A 14,783-nucleotide genomic window follows, 5' to 3' on the forward strand; every position below is an offset into this window, starting at 1 on the left:
TCTACTCTGTCCTGTAGGGTCGCTATGAGTCAGAATTGACTCGATGGCACTAGGTTAGTCTTGGCTATTCCTGATTAGCTGATTAGCGACCTGAGGACTGGTAGTTGCCTGGATGTAGTAAGTTTAAAATGTATCTGTTCTCTTGAAAAGCTTGCTGCATTTTCAGCTTAGGAAAAACACCAAGGAATCTGCTAGGAGACCTGTGCCATAGCTCTTTCTGGTACCTATTCCCCCAAATGTAGACCCTCCATTTTCATTTGTCCCGGGGCCCCTTATTCAAAGGAGGGGTGATTTTTGAAAGTGATATTATAGCCTGTTCAATAAAATTGTTTCTGTGGAACCAATGTGCCAGTACTGGAAAGTGCAGCCATAAAGCAGTCTGCCGGCCCTCAACAATACCTGTTTCAGCTCATTTTTACAGCTGAGAAAATGGCAGTTCAGGGTGACCCAGCCTTCCGCAGTCACTTGGAGGTGTTTACTGGCTGCCGTTGATCAGACTTCAAACACTCAGGCGATGGGAGAGTCCAACCTGTTTGTAGTTGTTGTTTACTGTCAGTTCTCAGCCTGCCTTTTGTTTTTCACATGTTGACAAAAAGTGTAAAGGTACAGGCTGTGTAAACATGGCTGATCTGTGGGAGCTCTCATTTGCTCTCCTGGCCTCCTCCGTGTGGTTTTGTTAAGGCAGAGGCTAGAACTATAAATTGAGCTAGTCATTTCAAAGCCCATTATTAGGTCCTAGCCACCAGACAATTTGGAGAATTTTTATTAGCAGTCAAAACACCTTTGTAAAATTAAGTTAATTTCAGAAGATTGCTGGTCTTTGGTTCAGAGAAGAGCTTTCAACCTGGCACTGGCGAGATCATGAGTGAGCCGCAGCGTTCTCAATTGGAGAGCAAATGGCATCGGGTACATAACTTGTGACTTTATATTTTATGGAAAGTTTGATTCATTTTTTTTTCATTCCCATAACTGTTTTGATTTTCTTTAATTGTTTTATTGCATGAATCCGAGCCATTTCTGTCTTGCCTTTGGATTCGAGGTACATGAATTAAAAGAACTCAGCTAGGAAACCATGTTTGGATATTGCCAATAAAAGGCCTTTCACGACGTTGTTAAAAGTCTTTTCCTTTACGTCTAGCACAGGCAGCCGAAGAGCCAGTCTTGAGAGCAGTTGACAGGGATCCTCTGGTTTGCTTTGAAAACCTCATTAGAGCAATAAGTAATTGAATTGTCCAAATATATTAAGTGATGATATGTTGGTAAAGTTATGTATTATTATATTTAGTATGGCTTTTCAGGGTGATGTTTTGAATGGTCTTTCCTTTGTAACAAATAATGTAAAATAGAGCTTGTGAGGAATGCAGTCATGTTATCTGGTTAATAATTTCAGTACTCTTTTCAAACCTGCCCCTGTAGAGCATGACCTTGGAGTTGTAAAGTGGAGCACAAATAAAATCGAGTGTGCATGTTTGCTCCAGAGTTCTTCACGGAGCTGTTAGGAAGATACATGCATACTTGTCCTGTCTTTTGCTCAATGCTCTATCCTTCCTGAGAGAAGAGAGCCTTGTGGCCAGGCAAATGGGGTGAGCGTGGGGTCTGGGGAGGGAGAGCGAGCAGATTTTATTCATTCCCATTCCCTTTTCATACCTCATTATGAAAGCAGAGAAAACTGGTGAGAGAATGACAGTTCTTACAACCCATTTAAAATATTCAGGGCCATAGTAAACAAGTTCAGCCCCATTCCCTGCTGACATTTTCCTTAGTTGCTTTCCTTGCCATTGTCCTTTAATGAACCGTTCCTTACAAAATTAATACATTTAATTATTATTAAAACATCAGTCTGTTTTAATTCAGGACATTTAAAATGAAATTTAAAATACTATTATCTTAATAAGGAGAATTTGGGGAAGTTGTTATCCTCAATAAGACTATCTGGAAGGCTGTGCTGAAAATTATGCTTGTAAACCCTCACAACTAGGCCCATAAATAGCATCATGGTAAACTGTGAAGAAGTTGAACTTGTCAAGGATTTCATTCTCCTTGAATCAACAATCAACACCCAGGAAAACAGCAGTCAAAAAATGAAACAGTATTGCATTGAGAGAATCTGCAGCAAAAGACCTCTTTAAAATCTTAAAATAAAGGTGTCACTTTGATGACTAAGGTGCGCCTGACCCAAGCCACAGTGGATACTTTCAGTCACCTCATATGCATACAAGAGCTGGACAATGAAAAAGAAAGACCGAAGAAGAATTGATGCACTCAAATTGTGGTTTTGTTGAAGAATATTGAATATACCATGGACTGCCGGAAGAACGAACAAATCTGTCTTGGGGGAAGCACAGCCAGAATGCTCCTTAGAAGTGAGGATGGTGAGGCTTTGTCTCACTTTCTTTGAAAGGGACATGTCAGTAAAAAAAAAAAAAGAGGGGCCAATTCCTGGAGACAGAAGGACACGTTGCTTGGTAGAGGGTCAACTAAAAAGAGGGAGAAACTCAATGAGATGGATTGATGCAGTGGCTACAACAATAGGTTCAAACAGAGCAATGATTGTAAGGCTGGCACAGGACTAGGCAATGTTTCATTCTGTTATACATAAGGTTGCTATGAGTAGAAGCTGACTTAATGGCACCTAACAACAACAAATTTCTACTCACCTTTCCTGATAACTCTCTTTTGAATTTGTTTTTAGCTATAATATCACTAAAAAAAATTAGGTGAAATGTGTCCTGTTTACTCCCCATGATAAAGATGTGACAAGTTCTCTGATGCCCTTGCTGCGCATAAGAGGCAAAGAGCTGGGAATGATTGACTTTTAAAGGCCTTGAAATGAAGTGTTTCTGCCCCTTTTGATGCTTTTCTTTCAATTTTGTTGTTAATATTTTAAGATACTTTTCTTTGTAAAATATCAGAAGCCCTTTCTCAGCATCACTGAGTTTTGTTGGTGTAATTTCTCAGAGCTTGGAGATTTCAAAGGTCCTTGCTTAAGTATACATAAGCATATGTACGGATTGGATTGTCTGCCATTCCAGACCTACCATTAAAAACCGAAAGAAAGACTGAATCTTACTATTCATTTAAATAAGTTTAAATTGACAGGGTGGTACTGAATGTTTTTCACTTGTAGACTGGGTAAATTGTGTTACTGCTGAATAGCATGATAAAGTTTAACTTGAAGAGCAGGCTCTCCAGGGGCTGAAGATCCAGCTTCAGCATAAGGTCACATGTAGGAACCCACTGTTCTCTTCTGTTTTTCCCCTAGAGATCAACTTCTTGAACCTTTCCTCTTAAGTCTTACACTGAATTCTTTGATCATTTCCATTGCTAGACTACTCTCTCCAAATGCTCATGCTGCTTGAGATGTCTCGGCTATGAGCCTGTGACTCCATGCTGAGATAGGATGTTACTGTCACAGAAACCTCAGCCCAAAAGCAGGACCCAGAGCTGGCTCTCCCCTCCCATCTCCTGGGCAACTGAGTGCACCTGTGCATTACTCATTCTGGGCCATTCTCTCCATAATTAAGAACAGAAATGCGTGCTCTCTTCAATGTCATTCTGTCCTTGGCATCCTGCACGAGGTCTGGCAACCAGAACAGGTTCAGCAAAGGTTTGTTGAGCTGAACAAAGCAACACCCAAAAACTCTAAAATAAGCAATTAAAGGATGTGTCACGGGCACCTCCCTTGGCACCTAGCATCTTTGGCAATTTTAGGGCTTACGTTTCTGTAGCCCTGAATTTAAATCAAGCTCCTTTTAAAACTATGTTAGGTCATTTTAGTTAGGTCTGTTGTGAATGGATTAACCAACCTTAACATGCATTGCCAGTTCCTGAGAGTTTTCAGTAATGCTCCCCTACCCCACCATTGGACAATTGTTATCATCCAGCTCCCAGGCTCTTTGCCTCTAATAAAAACAAATTGCTGCTCTTTATGTAGTAGTTTGTTGTTTATATGTCTGCTCTTTTCCAGTCAATTGTAAAATCCCCTGCATGACTTTTAATTCCTTACAACAACTTTCTCAATAAGTGTTTGTTGAATTGAATTCAACAAAATATTAACTAGTATAGCATTATCTATCTACATAATACGTATATAGATATTATTAACATGTAGCCTTCAAGCAACTTGATAAAGTAGATTAGGTAGATATCTCAATTTTATTGAAATTAGGGAAAACTGGGATTTACTAAGTTTAAATCTTACATGAGAATTAAACCCGAGTCTCCCTACTCCTGATGTCCTTTTAACAGCTACGTAGCAAAACAAGTATAGGTGGAAAGAAAGACTTCAGATTGGCAAGACATTTGTTATCTCATGCAGCCCTTTTGTTTGTGTTTTCAAGTACCTACAAGAGAATGTGGTGGTGACCCATTGTTGATGAGTTCTAACAGCAGCTCACTTTTGGTCCTTGGCGTAGTGTTTCACTTCAGGAAGATTCCAGCAGGAAGGTTTAGTCTTTGGACAATTTATTGTTATGCCCACTTGCTACTTACAAGGACAATGGCTGAGCCAGGTTAGAAATTCTTGTAATAAAGCCTCTGTCAAAGAGATGTAGAGCTGGCCCTTCGGTTTAGAGATGCTTCAGGGCATTTAGTAAGGTAGGCAAGCCCAACTTTCTAAGGTTTTCTAGAAACTAGGGAAAGGTAACAGGTAATTCTGACGGAGAGGTAGAGGGCTAGGATTAGGAACTGGAAGTAGACAACCATGGGAAAGCAGCCATCTTTGCCTTTTTCCTATTTTTCTTTCCTTTTAAAAAAATAATTGTAATTCACATATTTTGTATACTACATTTTCAGAAGAATACCATTTCCAAGCTAGAAGGTGGAAACATTTTAAAAGAAAAAATTGTGAAGGGCAAAACAGCTAACTTATTTGTAACTAAAGCTTCAGTGTTCAGTGGGGCTTGAACCCCTGCTGAGAACTTGCATTTCTAACAAGTTATGAGGCGACGCAAATGTTGCTGGTTAGGGACCAATTCTGAGCACCACTAGTAGAGTCGTGGTTCTCAAAATTTATTGAACATAAGAACCACCTGGGAATCTTGTTCAAATCTAGATTCTGATTCAGTATATCTGGGGGTGGAAATGCAGATTCCTGAACCGGAACGAACTGTTTTAAAGTCCTATTTGTAACCTATAACTCTTCATTCAGGAAGCCCTGGTGGCACAAAGGTTAAGTGCTCAGCTTCTAACCAAAAGGTTGGTAGTTCAAACCCACCCAGTGGCTCCACAGGAAAAAGACCTGGTGATCTGCTCCCGCAAAGATTATAGCCTGGAAAACCCCATGGGCAGTTCTGTTCTGTCACACGGGGTTTGCTGAGTCGAAAATCTACTTGATGGCCCTAACAACCAGAATAATTCTTCATTTGGCCTCTGTGGTAAATGATTACACTACGTTAACTTTGTTCATGTAGTATTTTTCTTCTGGTTGCACGATATTATTTTTTAGATACTACTGTTTGTTAAGGCACCAAGGAACCCTAGTGGTGTAGTTGTTAAGCGCTTGGCTGCTAACTGAAAGGTTTGAACCCACCGGCTGCTCCTGTGGCAGTCTGCTCCCGTAAGATTACAGCTTTGGAAACCCTATAGGACAGTTCTGTGTTCTCTAGGATCGCTTTGAGTTGCAATCAACTGAGTGGCAGCGGGGTTTACAGGTCAGGGCACTGTGCTACATAATATGCATTGCATCTTCTCATCCTCGAAAGAACTCTTCAGAGTAGCTTTGTTATCCCTTTTTATAGGTCAGAGAGGTTTTAACTAACTTGCCCGAGGTCAAGCTAGGAAGTGGTAGAGCCCAGATTTAAACCTGTTCCTGCCTCCTTAGCTCCCAAGCCTTTCTTCGTTGACTTAAGTTCAGACTGTGTGCTTCCCAGTCTGTTTCCTCTCTGGCAGGATGCTTTTGGAAAGATGAGGAAGTTACAGGCTGGAGAGACCAGTGTACCTTCATCATTTTACCACAGCCAGAGAAATGTGCCACCTGTACCCAGTTTCTGTAGAAATATTAAATGTTGATAGAAAATGACTTCACAACAGGAATTTTAAAAGAACAACAGATCTTAAGCCAAGGAAAGTAAAATTAGAAACAATATTGGGCTAAAAACTGGAAGAACTGAATTCTGGTCTCTGTCGTTCCATCACCTGCCTGTTATTACTTGGGTTGGTCAGTTTGTTTCTGGGCCTCAGTTTCTTCTTGTTGGAAAACAGTGCGTCCTCTGTTAAATTACTGAGGGGCTTGTCACTGCTCAGTTCTGTAATTACTAACATTTCCACGGGACGATATTCTTTTGAAATCTTGCTAAATTTAGACAGTGCCTGAAATGCCCCCTTGTGTTTATTTGTTGATATGTGTTATCCCCATAATTACACCATCCGTTCCTCAAGGGTAGATGGTGCATCTTACTGGTCTTTGCTGGCACAGAGTCTGGAAATAGCATCTTCCCAAACATGAAGGTACATGGAACAAAGACGTGCTAGAGGAGATTTGTACTCAGTTGCTGTTTGTTACTTGGTTAGTAACTCAGTTTTACTGTGTTACCTTTCCTTGATTAGCTGCTTATCCTTTTTTAACCAAGTAAGTCAGGTTCTCAAAGTGTGGTCCCTGGACCAGCAGCATTCATATCACCTCGGAATTGTTGGAAATGCGAATTATTGGGACCCTCCTTAGATCACCTAATTCTGAAATTTAGGAAAGTTGGGCCCAGTAGTCTGTAGTTTAACAAGCCCCCAGGTGATTCTGAACTTCGAGAATCACTGCACTAGGGGGCAGAACCTGTACTTTGTTATTTTGTATTCTTTTTAGTTCCCTTGTGGGATTAATTGGTATTGAATTGAATTAAAAAAAAAAAAAAGGACATGACATTTCCCCAAAGTGCCTACCTAATCTCTTATTTTGTCCGAGTCGTGAGTGACCATGAATAACAGGAGATTCATTCTTAGGCCTTCATCAACCTCATCAGAAGACCTCTCATTTTGTATTCATTTGTAGAGCAACAAACAGCTCAGGTGTGCTTTTATTTAGACTATTTTTTTCTCATAATTACGTTTATCTTAATTATCTGCTTACCTGTTAGCTCTGACCTTATTCTTATGGCTACTTCTGCCAACATAGTTTCTCTCTTTCGGTTACTTAGAAAGACTTGAGGGTCATTTTTATAGTATACTGGGTTTTTTTAATCTCATTATTATTTCACCTTTGCTTAATTTTTCTCATTCGTTTTATTTTATCATGTTATGTTGTGATCTCAGCCCCCTTACATCCTTTTTGAGCAAGATATATAAAGTTAATGAGAATATTATCTGTTGTTGCTAAAGGCTATTGTTCAATAATAGCTATTTGGGCACACAAGGACCAATTTACAGATAAACACAGTAATTCTGTTTTTTTTTTTTTTCCCTTTCTGTTTATGTATCGGTGAATACTCAGCTTTTAAAAGTACTATTTAAAAATGTCGGAAAGCATGGTGTGATTAATCATTGACAGCTGGTCTTATTTCAAATTCGGTTTAAATGATTTACATCCCGATTCCCAGTTTCCCCCACTTTTGGATTTGTATATCCACTTTCATTCATCTATTCACTCTGCACCCAGAATGGGTAAATGACCAGAATGATAGCATTGGTTCCCACCAGACTAAGAGTTGTCTAAACGTGTGAGCCAGGGGTCGCTAGTAGCTGGGAAGGAGCACAAGGTGAGACAGGATAGCCTGGGAGCCTCAGCAGGGCTTAGGAGCTCTCCATGAGCTTGGGGGTCCCTCTGAAAATGCAGTGTTGCTGGGCTTTCCTTTAGTCTCTGATGTGAGAATAAAGTCATAGGATCATTGCATGAATTACAGTTGATTGAATAATTAAGCTGCCCTACAACCTTTCTGAGTTTGCTATAAGTAAATGAAAAGTCATTTCATTAACAGATGAATTAGATATGCAGTTAAAAATTTTTCATGACTATAGACCAGCCATGTTCTTGTGTTTCCCATTTTGCTCAGGGGAACTAGGAATTCTGGTAAATGTAGTTCATAGCCTAAAACCTGAAATTGATCAAATTTCCCAAGACATTTTTTCCCCCATGGGATTCTTGGCTCTTAGCAAACATTCTCTTTCCGCTTGTAGAAATTGTGCATGTGACTGTTTTTTTTTTTTTTAGGCTTTAACAAACAAATTTATTTTCTCACTGTTTGGGAGACTAGATGTCCGAATTCAGGATGCCAGCCTTAGGGGATAGCTTTCTGTCTCTGTTGGCTTGGGAGGAAGGTCATTGTCTCTTCTGAGCTGCTTCTGCTCCTGGGTGATCTTCATGTGGCTTGGCATCTCTCTTTCCCCATCTCTACTTGCTAAAAAAAAAAAACAAAAAACTTGCTAGCTTGTGTTTAATCTCTTTTATATCTCAAAAGAGATTGACTCAAATATTACAGTACACTACACTAATCCAGGCTCAGTAACATAACAAAGATAATCCATTCCCAAATGGGATTATAACCTGCATATGACTTTTTCATAGGTCTGTGAAAGACTTCTTGTGGTCTCTAGCTGAGCTTCTTATTTTCTCAGAAGTAATACTCCACTCACTGGTAGTATTTTGAACGTGTATATTTGTATATTTTTGTTTTCAACTGTCTAAATTTATGTGTACATTTTTCTGCATAGACCTATTTACCTGTACATAGCCAGTATGTTGAGGAGCCCTGGTAGTGCAGTGGTTAAGCTCTCATCTGCTAACCCAAAGGTCAGTGGTTGGAATCCACCAGTCACCCCACAGGAGAAAGATGTGACAGTTTGCTTCCATAAAGATTACAGCCTTGGAAACCCCATGGGGCAGTTCTACCCCTTCCTACAGAGTTGCTATGAATCAGAATCTATTCCACAGTAGTGGGTTGGGTTTGGTTTAACCAGTGTGTTTAATTAAAGGGGATTCTGGACAAAAATTAATAGTCTATTGATTTTCCAGTACAGTTGAGGAAATTAGCCTTTGGAAAAGATCAAGTAGCTTTTTTTGTTCGTTTTATGGGCGGAGGGGGCTGTCATATAGCCAGCGTTGGCAGTTTGAACAAGAAGGGTACCATTTTCAATCATATTCTAAGGGCTGTATCCTTTAAGTCTTATGTGTGTGGATTAACAAAAACAAAAGGAACCTCTAGAAGCATAGGGAGGGAAGTTTGTGTTTTAATTAGGGGAGGATTACAGTAATATCAGAACATTCTCAAACACAAGACAGTTGCGCAGAGGCAGTAAACTCATCAATAGTGGGGTGAATTTAGGGAGACAGCACCTTCTCTCTTACCAGCATCGCGTATGGGATTTTATTTCGTGAGCTTTTAAACTCCTGAATGCCTGAGGATGCGATGGTTTATTTCAGAAAGCAGAGGAACCATGGGTTCCAAGGCGTGCAGTTAAGTTTTGGAAGCCATTGCTATACATTTGCAATGCCCTTTTAAAGACTTTTGATGACAGCGACAAGTGGTAGGGGGAGTAAGCATGTTAAAGTCATTTGGCTACTCTTTAAATTGAGGTCGAGAAGAAAACATTTTCTAGCTGTAAATCACTTACTTGTCCTACATTCTTTAAAGCATTTTACACAAATGACTTTAACAGTTTTAGGGGTCATGCCTTGGTTTAAGAGCCTGTTTGCGTGGTATACATTTTGGTGATTAAAAAGCAATACCTTATTGAGGTGGTAGCATTTCTGTTCACACTCTGTACTGTGAAATATTAGATTTTTACCTGAGGAAGGTTCGTTGCTTCTTAAGTCAATATTTTACAAGGTGTATACTTGTTGATTTTGCAGGGACATACAATTCTAAAAAAAATTTTAGTAGTTAAAATGTAATTGTAACAAAACAATGAAAAGCTGTAAGTAAAATTAAAAACAAACGTAAAGAATAATATGATGATCACTAACATTTTAATGGGTGATTATTGTGCCAGGCATTGCTCTATTATTTAATTCTAACCACTGCTGTGAGGTAAGAATTCTTATTCTCATTTATTTCTCTTGAGAAAAATGAGGCTCAGAGAGGCTAAGTGAATTGTCTGAGCTCACAGAGCAGGTGTGAATAGAGAGCACAGACCTTACATTTAATACTTGGTCCCACAAAGTTTAATGCATTGACCCTTGGATTTCGTAGACAGTGTTCAAGCTAAGGCTAAAAGGGTTATCTATGATTTTTTTTTTTTTTAAGTGAGTCAGTTTACATAAAAATACAGTTGATTCTTACTGTTTGCTGTAGTATGTTCTATAAAGTCACCACAAACACTGAATTAGTGACTTTTGAACCATTGTTCCTAGGGAAAATACAGGGTTAGGCTCCTGTAAGCCTCTAGTCACAATTTTTTCATCAACTGATCAATACATAACCTTGTTTTATGCATGTTTCTGTTTAAACACACCTTATTCAATATATATTATTGATTCATTAGCACTGAACTCATGCCCAACAGCCCTGTAAGTCATGCGTGAAGGAAGGAAGTTTATTTGACACACTTATTTTCTCCATAAGGCACATCACAACCTTCTTGTTATTTAGGAACATTAGACAACACTTCCGCACTCCTCTTGGGGGCCATTTTGAACAGCGAGGTCACCAGGAAAAAGCCCCAAATGCAAAAACGTGACACTAAATAGACTGCCAGAAGGATACTTGTTTACAGTATGAAGCCAAAACAAGGAGGCAGGGCGTTGCCTTGTTTGGCCTCAGCTGGGAATGTGCATGTGGAGTAACTCGAATGTTTGTGTCTACGCATGTGTCTGAAAATGACTGCAGAAGTGCTGCTGGTATTGGTTTTGGGGTTACAAATACATTTTGGTGAGTACAGACTCTGCAGAGAGGACTGACTGTATTAAGTGAATACCTGAACATCTTGTTGGCCATGGCAGAAATGCTGAAGCCGAGGAGAAGGATGGGTTTGGAAACCAGTACCTTCAGTGACTGGTAGACATGTATTTGAATTATACTTAAAAATAGTACTGTATCATGCAATTACCCGTTCTTATGCCATTCTTTTGTTTTAAAGGATCGCCAATGTGTTTGTGTGTGAGAGACCACTGTGGTTTTGTATACACATAGAGGGTATCAGATGTATTGTTCATGAAGTTGCGGGAAACTCCAGTCATTTGGAATATTACACAAATACTATATATCTTTTCTGTCTCACTCCTGTGTTTTTTCCTGCATCTACTGACTGTGTCTCTGTGCCACCCGCAACCCCCGCCCCCCGCCATGTTAATGTAGCACTGGGTGGCAGAATCTGTCTTGTGTTGCCAAGAAAAGTGTCGTATTTTTCTTGGTTTTTGTTACAGCTGAGCAATTTTCATTGCCAGCGGCACAGCACACATTAGGGGAAAGCAAATAAACAACACAAGGGACTTGGTGCCAGGAAGTCTCATCTCAAAGTATAAACCCATAGCCTTGGATTGACATTTGGGAAGTGAGTTGCCACTACCAAACGGAAAACCAGTGACAGTGAGGTTGTTGCCCTTCTAGAAATGGAAATTGTTTAATGGTAGGATGTTTGGGAGGGTGACATAAGTTGATGTTGATGTTATAACAGTGTTTCTTTGTAATTAATTAGCTCAAACTATGTCTTAGGTAACTGCCATCAGTGTTAACTTGTTTGCCGAAGATTTGTGATTAACATTCATTGAATTTAATAGTTTGAAGCTAGTTTCTTGTTAATTTAACTGTTTATGTTGATGAAATAATCCAAGTAATTTTGACATGAGAGGTCCAAATAGTGCCTAATAGTGCTCAATTTTAAAATATTTTCCTCTCTGCAGTATAAGACACATACCAAATTCAGTTGATTTCAGAATATTTTAAAAATTTCTTCTGTTACAAAATAATGGCATTCTATAGAAACTTACTGAAATTAATAATCTAAATTAAATTGTAGGCTCCAAGTCTGTAAAAGCTTTTTGATTCAGAAAAGGTAAACTCATTTCAGAATTGGTTTAAGCACTTACTAATAATACATTCTCTTCAATGCAAAAAAAGTAAAAACAAAAGCAGAAACTTTTTCGCCCCACTTTGTTAGACTACTCTGAACTGAGCAGCCTTGGCCTATGGAACTTGAGGCTCTGGGAATCATTACATATTTATGAGGATGCTCATAGCTCTGTGTAACATTTTTTCTTGATCTGCAAAAGTGGAGAATTCTTTTTTATCAAGGATTTCAGGTCCAGCATTTAGCCAGGGTATACCAATTATTGAAGAGGAAGTAGTCAGAGTGATTAATTCTCTTCAGTTTTGACAGTACACTAGAAATATCAATGATTATTTGATATTGTACGTTTCTTCAACCCTTAACATCTCACTTTACCTCATTTAGGACCTGCCGAAGTTCCCATGATGTCACCCAATGGATCCATTCCTCCCATCCATGTACCTCCAGGTTATATCTCACAGGTAATCCATTTTATGGACTCCTTTCACTCACTATGGACGCTATCATTTTTCCAAAAGAATGTACGTTGAGGCTTAAAAAACTTTTTTTCCAGGAGTTAATTTAATGCTACAGTTGCCATCATTTTTGTGGTAAGGAGGTTAATTACTCAGAGTCTCACTTTATACTTCACAGTCTACTTATAACAAAGGTCACTACCACAGGACACTTCCTGTGTCTTGCCATTTGACATGCCAGAGAGACAGAGGGAGGGAAACACAGCAGGGTTCCCAGGCTGCCTTCAGCCACCTTGGGTTTCACACTTGACCATTTGGTTGTTACTCATTCATGGAGTTACCTTCCGTTTGTACCACAATTTACTGAAACAAAATATTCATGGACTAAATTATTAAAATTATCAAAAGAGATACTGTCAAAGTAAATAGGACCTACTGTTTTTACACGAGACCCATTTCTCTGTAAGGGTGAACTACTTGAGTATGCTGTGAGAACTTGGCTGTTTATACTGAAATTTCTCTGAACTTTGGTTTTCGCTTAAATAAAATGATGGTAATAGCAATCTCAGAGGTATGTTGGAAGGCAAAAAAAAATTTTTTAAAGGATAAAGTTATACTCCCATGCTTGGCTAAGGTATAAAATGCTTAGGATTCCTGGAATGTACTGGATGTCTGTGTGTGCCTTAGTTTTTGTCCTAGGCTCAGCATAATATGCACACTTCCTAATTCTCTTTAACTACCTCTTCAAATAACTAACCAACTTTTTTTCCCTGTCTCTCTGCCTCTGTTGTTGATCTTCTTTTTTTTTTTTTTTTCTGATTATACTCACTGGAAAAAAAATTAAAAGAAGCCCAAGAGTTTTATAAAAGAAAATATGTATAATCTTACTACCCAGAGATGATAACCATTGCATCACTTTTTTTTTTTTTTAGATTATATCCTTCCAGTTTTTTTTTTTTAATACTTTCTTTTGGCTCTTAAAGTGGTTTGAAAATCTGTAATTTTCAGTTTTTAATGATTTCGCTAGGGTGAAAAAAATTGGCAGCCACATAGGAAAATTACTGAAGTGCAGGCAGGAATCAAAGATTTATCCTTCTCTGAAGAGAAAACTTACCCTTTCTTCACTAAGACATATTGCAACCTCTACAATTTCATTTTTTCCATCCCTATTTTTACATGAGCCAATTTGACATCTTTTTTTTTTTCCTTTTAGAGTAGCCAGATTGGTGGCCCGTCTTCTCATCGTTGTAAATAAATAACTTGTTTTACACAAGTCTTTGTAAATAAGAATCACTGGAGGGACAAAAGGGTGTAGAACAGGCCCTTCCAGTAAGGACATGAGATGATGGATCACATTCACGTCAGCAGTCAGTTAACAGAAAGGAACAAGGAATGTAGAATTCCAGTATGTCTCCTGCTCATTTACGTTGAGGAAGTGTTTCATTTCGTTGAACAGGCATGGTTCGTTCTCACCATTGTGATGGAGAAAATAACACCTCCTTTTATGCTAAAGAAAACCCTGGTGGCATAGTAGTTAAGAGCTACAGCTGCTAAGCAAATGTCTGCTAAGCAAAAGTCGGCAGCTCGAATCCACCAGGTGCTCCTTGGAAACCATATGGGGGCATTTCTACTGTGTCCTATAGGGTCTCTATAAGTCAGAATTGACTTGACAGCACCAAGTTTTGGTTTTTTGGTTTTATGCTAAAGGAGCCCTGGTGGCCAGTTCTACTCTGTCATGCAGGGTCGCTGTGTCGGAATCCACTTGACAGCAGTGGGTTTTTTGGGGGGTTTTATGCTGAAAGTCCAGTTAAGGAATATTAGGTAAAGGTGGAGTTTATCTTCTAGTGGGGAGAAACTGCAGTGTGTTTTTCTTGCCAATTGTGTTGCTGTGATTCTGTGAACAGCAAAATGTTTATTTAGAGGCAGAGAAAAAATGAAGAATTATAGACCTTGATATATTTCTGATTCTGAGAAACTTCTATAGAAAATTCAGGTAGAAAGGTGGAAAGCAAAGCTATAAACTCACTTTCATAAAACTGATGATAGAAGCATTGTGAAACACTTTTTCAACTCAGAATTATAGAAGAAAATGCAGGAGGAGACACTGGAAGGATAGTAGAAATCAAATAATTTGGATCCTAAATTGAGAAAGAGAAGCAGTCTGTAAAGTATTCATTCAACTCCAAACGCGTTGGGCTTCCTGATCAGAAAATGGGCCCCAGATTTCAGCGACCTTGAGTAGTGGTATTACATCTTTAATGACACGTGACAGTGAAGTGCTGTGTACAACATCTTCTTTAAGTCCGGCAGCATATACACTTAGAATAAACGAGGAGGTTGGAACGAAATATAAAATATCTTAGGAGACATCTAAGGAGCAAAATACATTGCTGCCAT

The 14,783-nt window shown here is 38.9% G+C and overlaps 1 protein-coding gene across 4 annotated transcripts in view; it reads left to right on the forward strand.

Moving 5' to 3' along the window:
• FNDC3B (fibronectin type III domain containing 3B) overlaps positions 1-14,783 on the forward strand; it is a 391,122-nt gene that overhangs the window by 187,117 nt on the left and 189,222 nt on the right. For all 4 annotated transcript variants that reach the window (XM_064275476.1, XM_064275474.1, XM_064275478.1 and 1 more), the window contains exon 4: positions 12,316-12,392. In XM_064275476.1, coding sequence (XP_064131546.1) covers positions 12,316-12,392 — 77 coding nt within the window. The remainder of the gene's footprint in view (positions 1-12,315; positions 12,393-14,783) is intronic.

Source organism: Loxodonta africana, chromosome 23 (genome assembly GCF_030014295.1).
Source record: "Loxodonta africana isolate mLoxAfr1 chromosome 23, mLoxAfr1.hap2, whole genome shotgun sequence".
Classification (NCBI taxonomy): domain Eukaryota; kingdom Metazoa; phylum Chordata; class Mammalia; order Proboscidea; family Elephantidae; genus Loxodonta; species Loxodonta africana.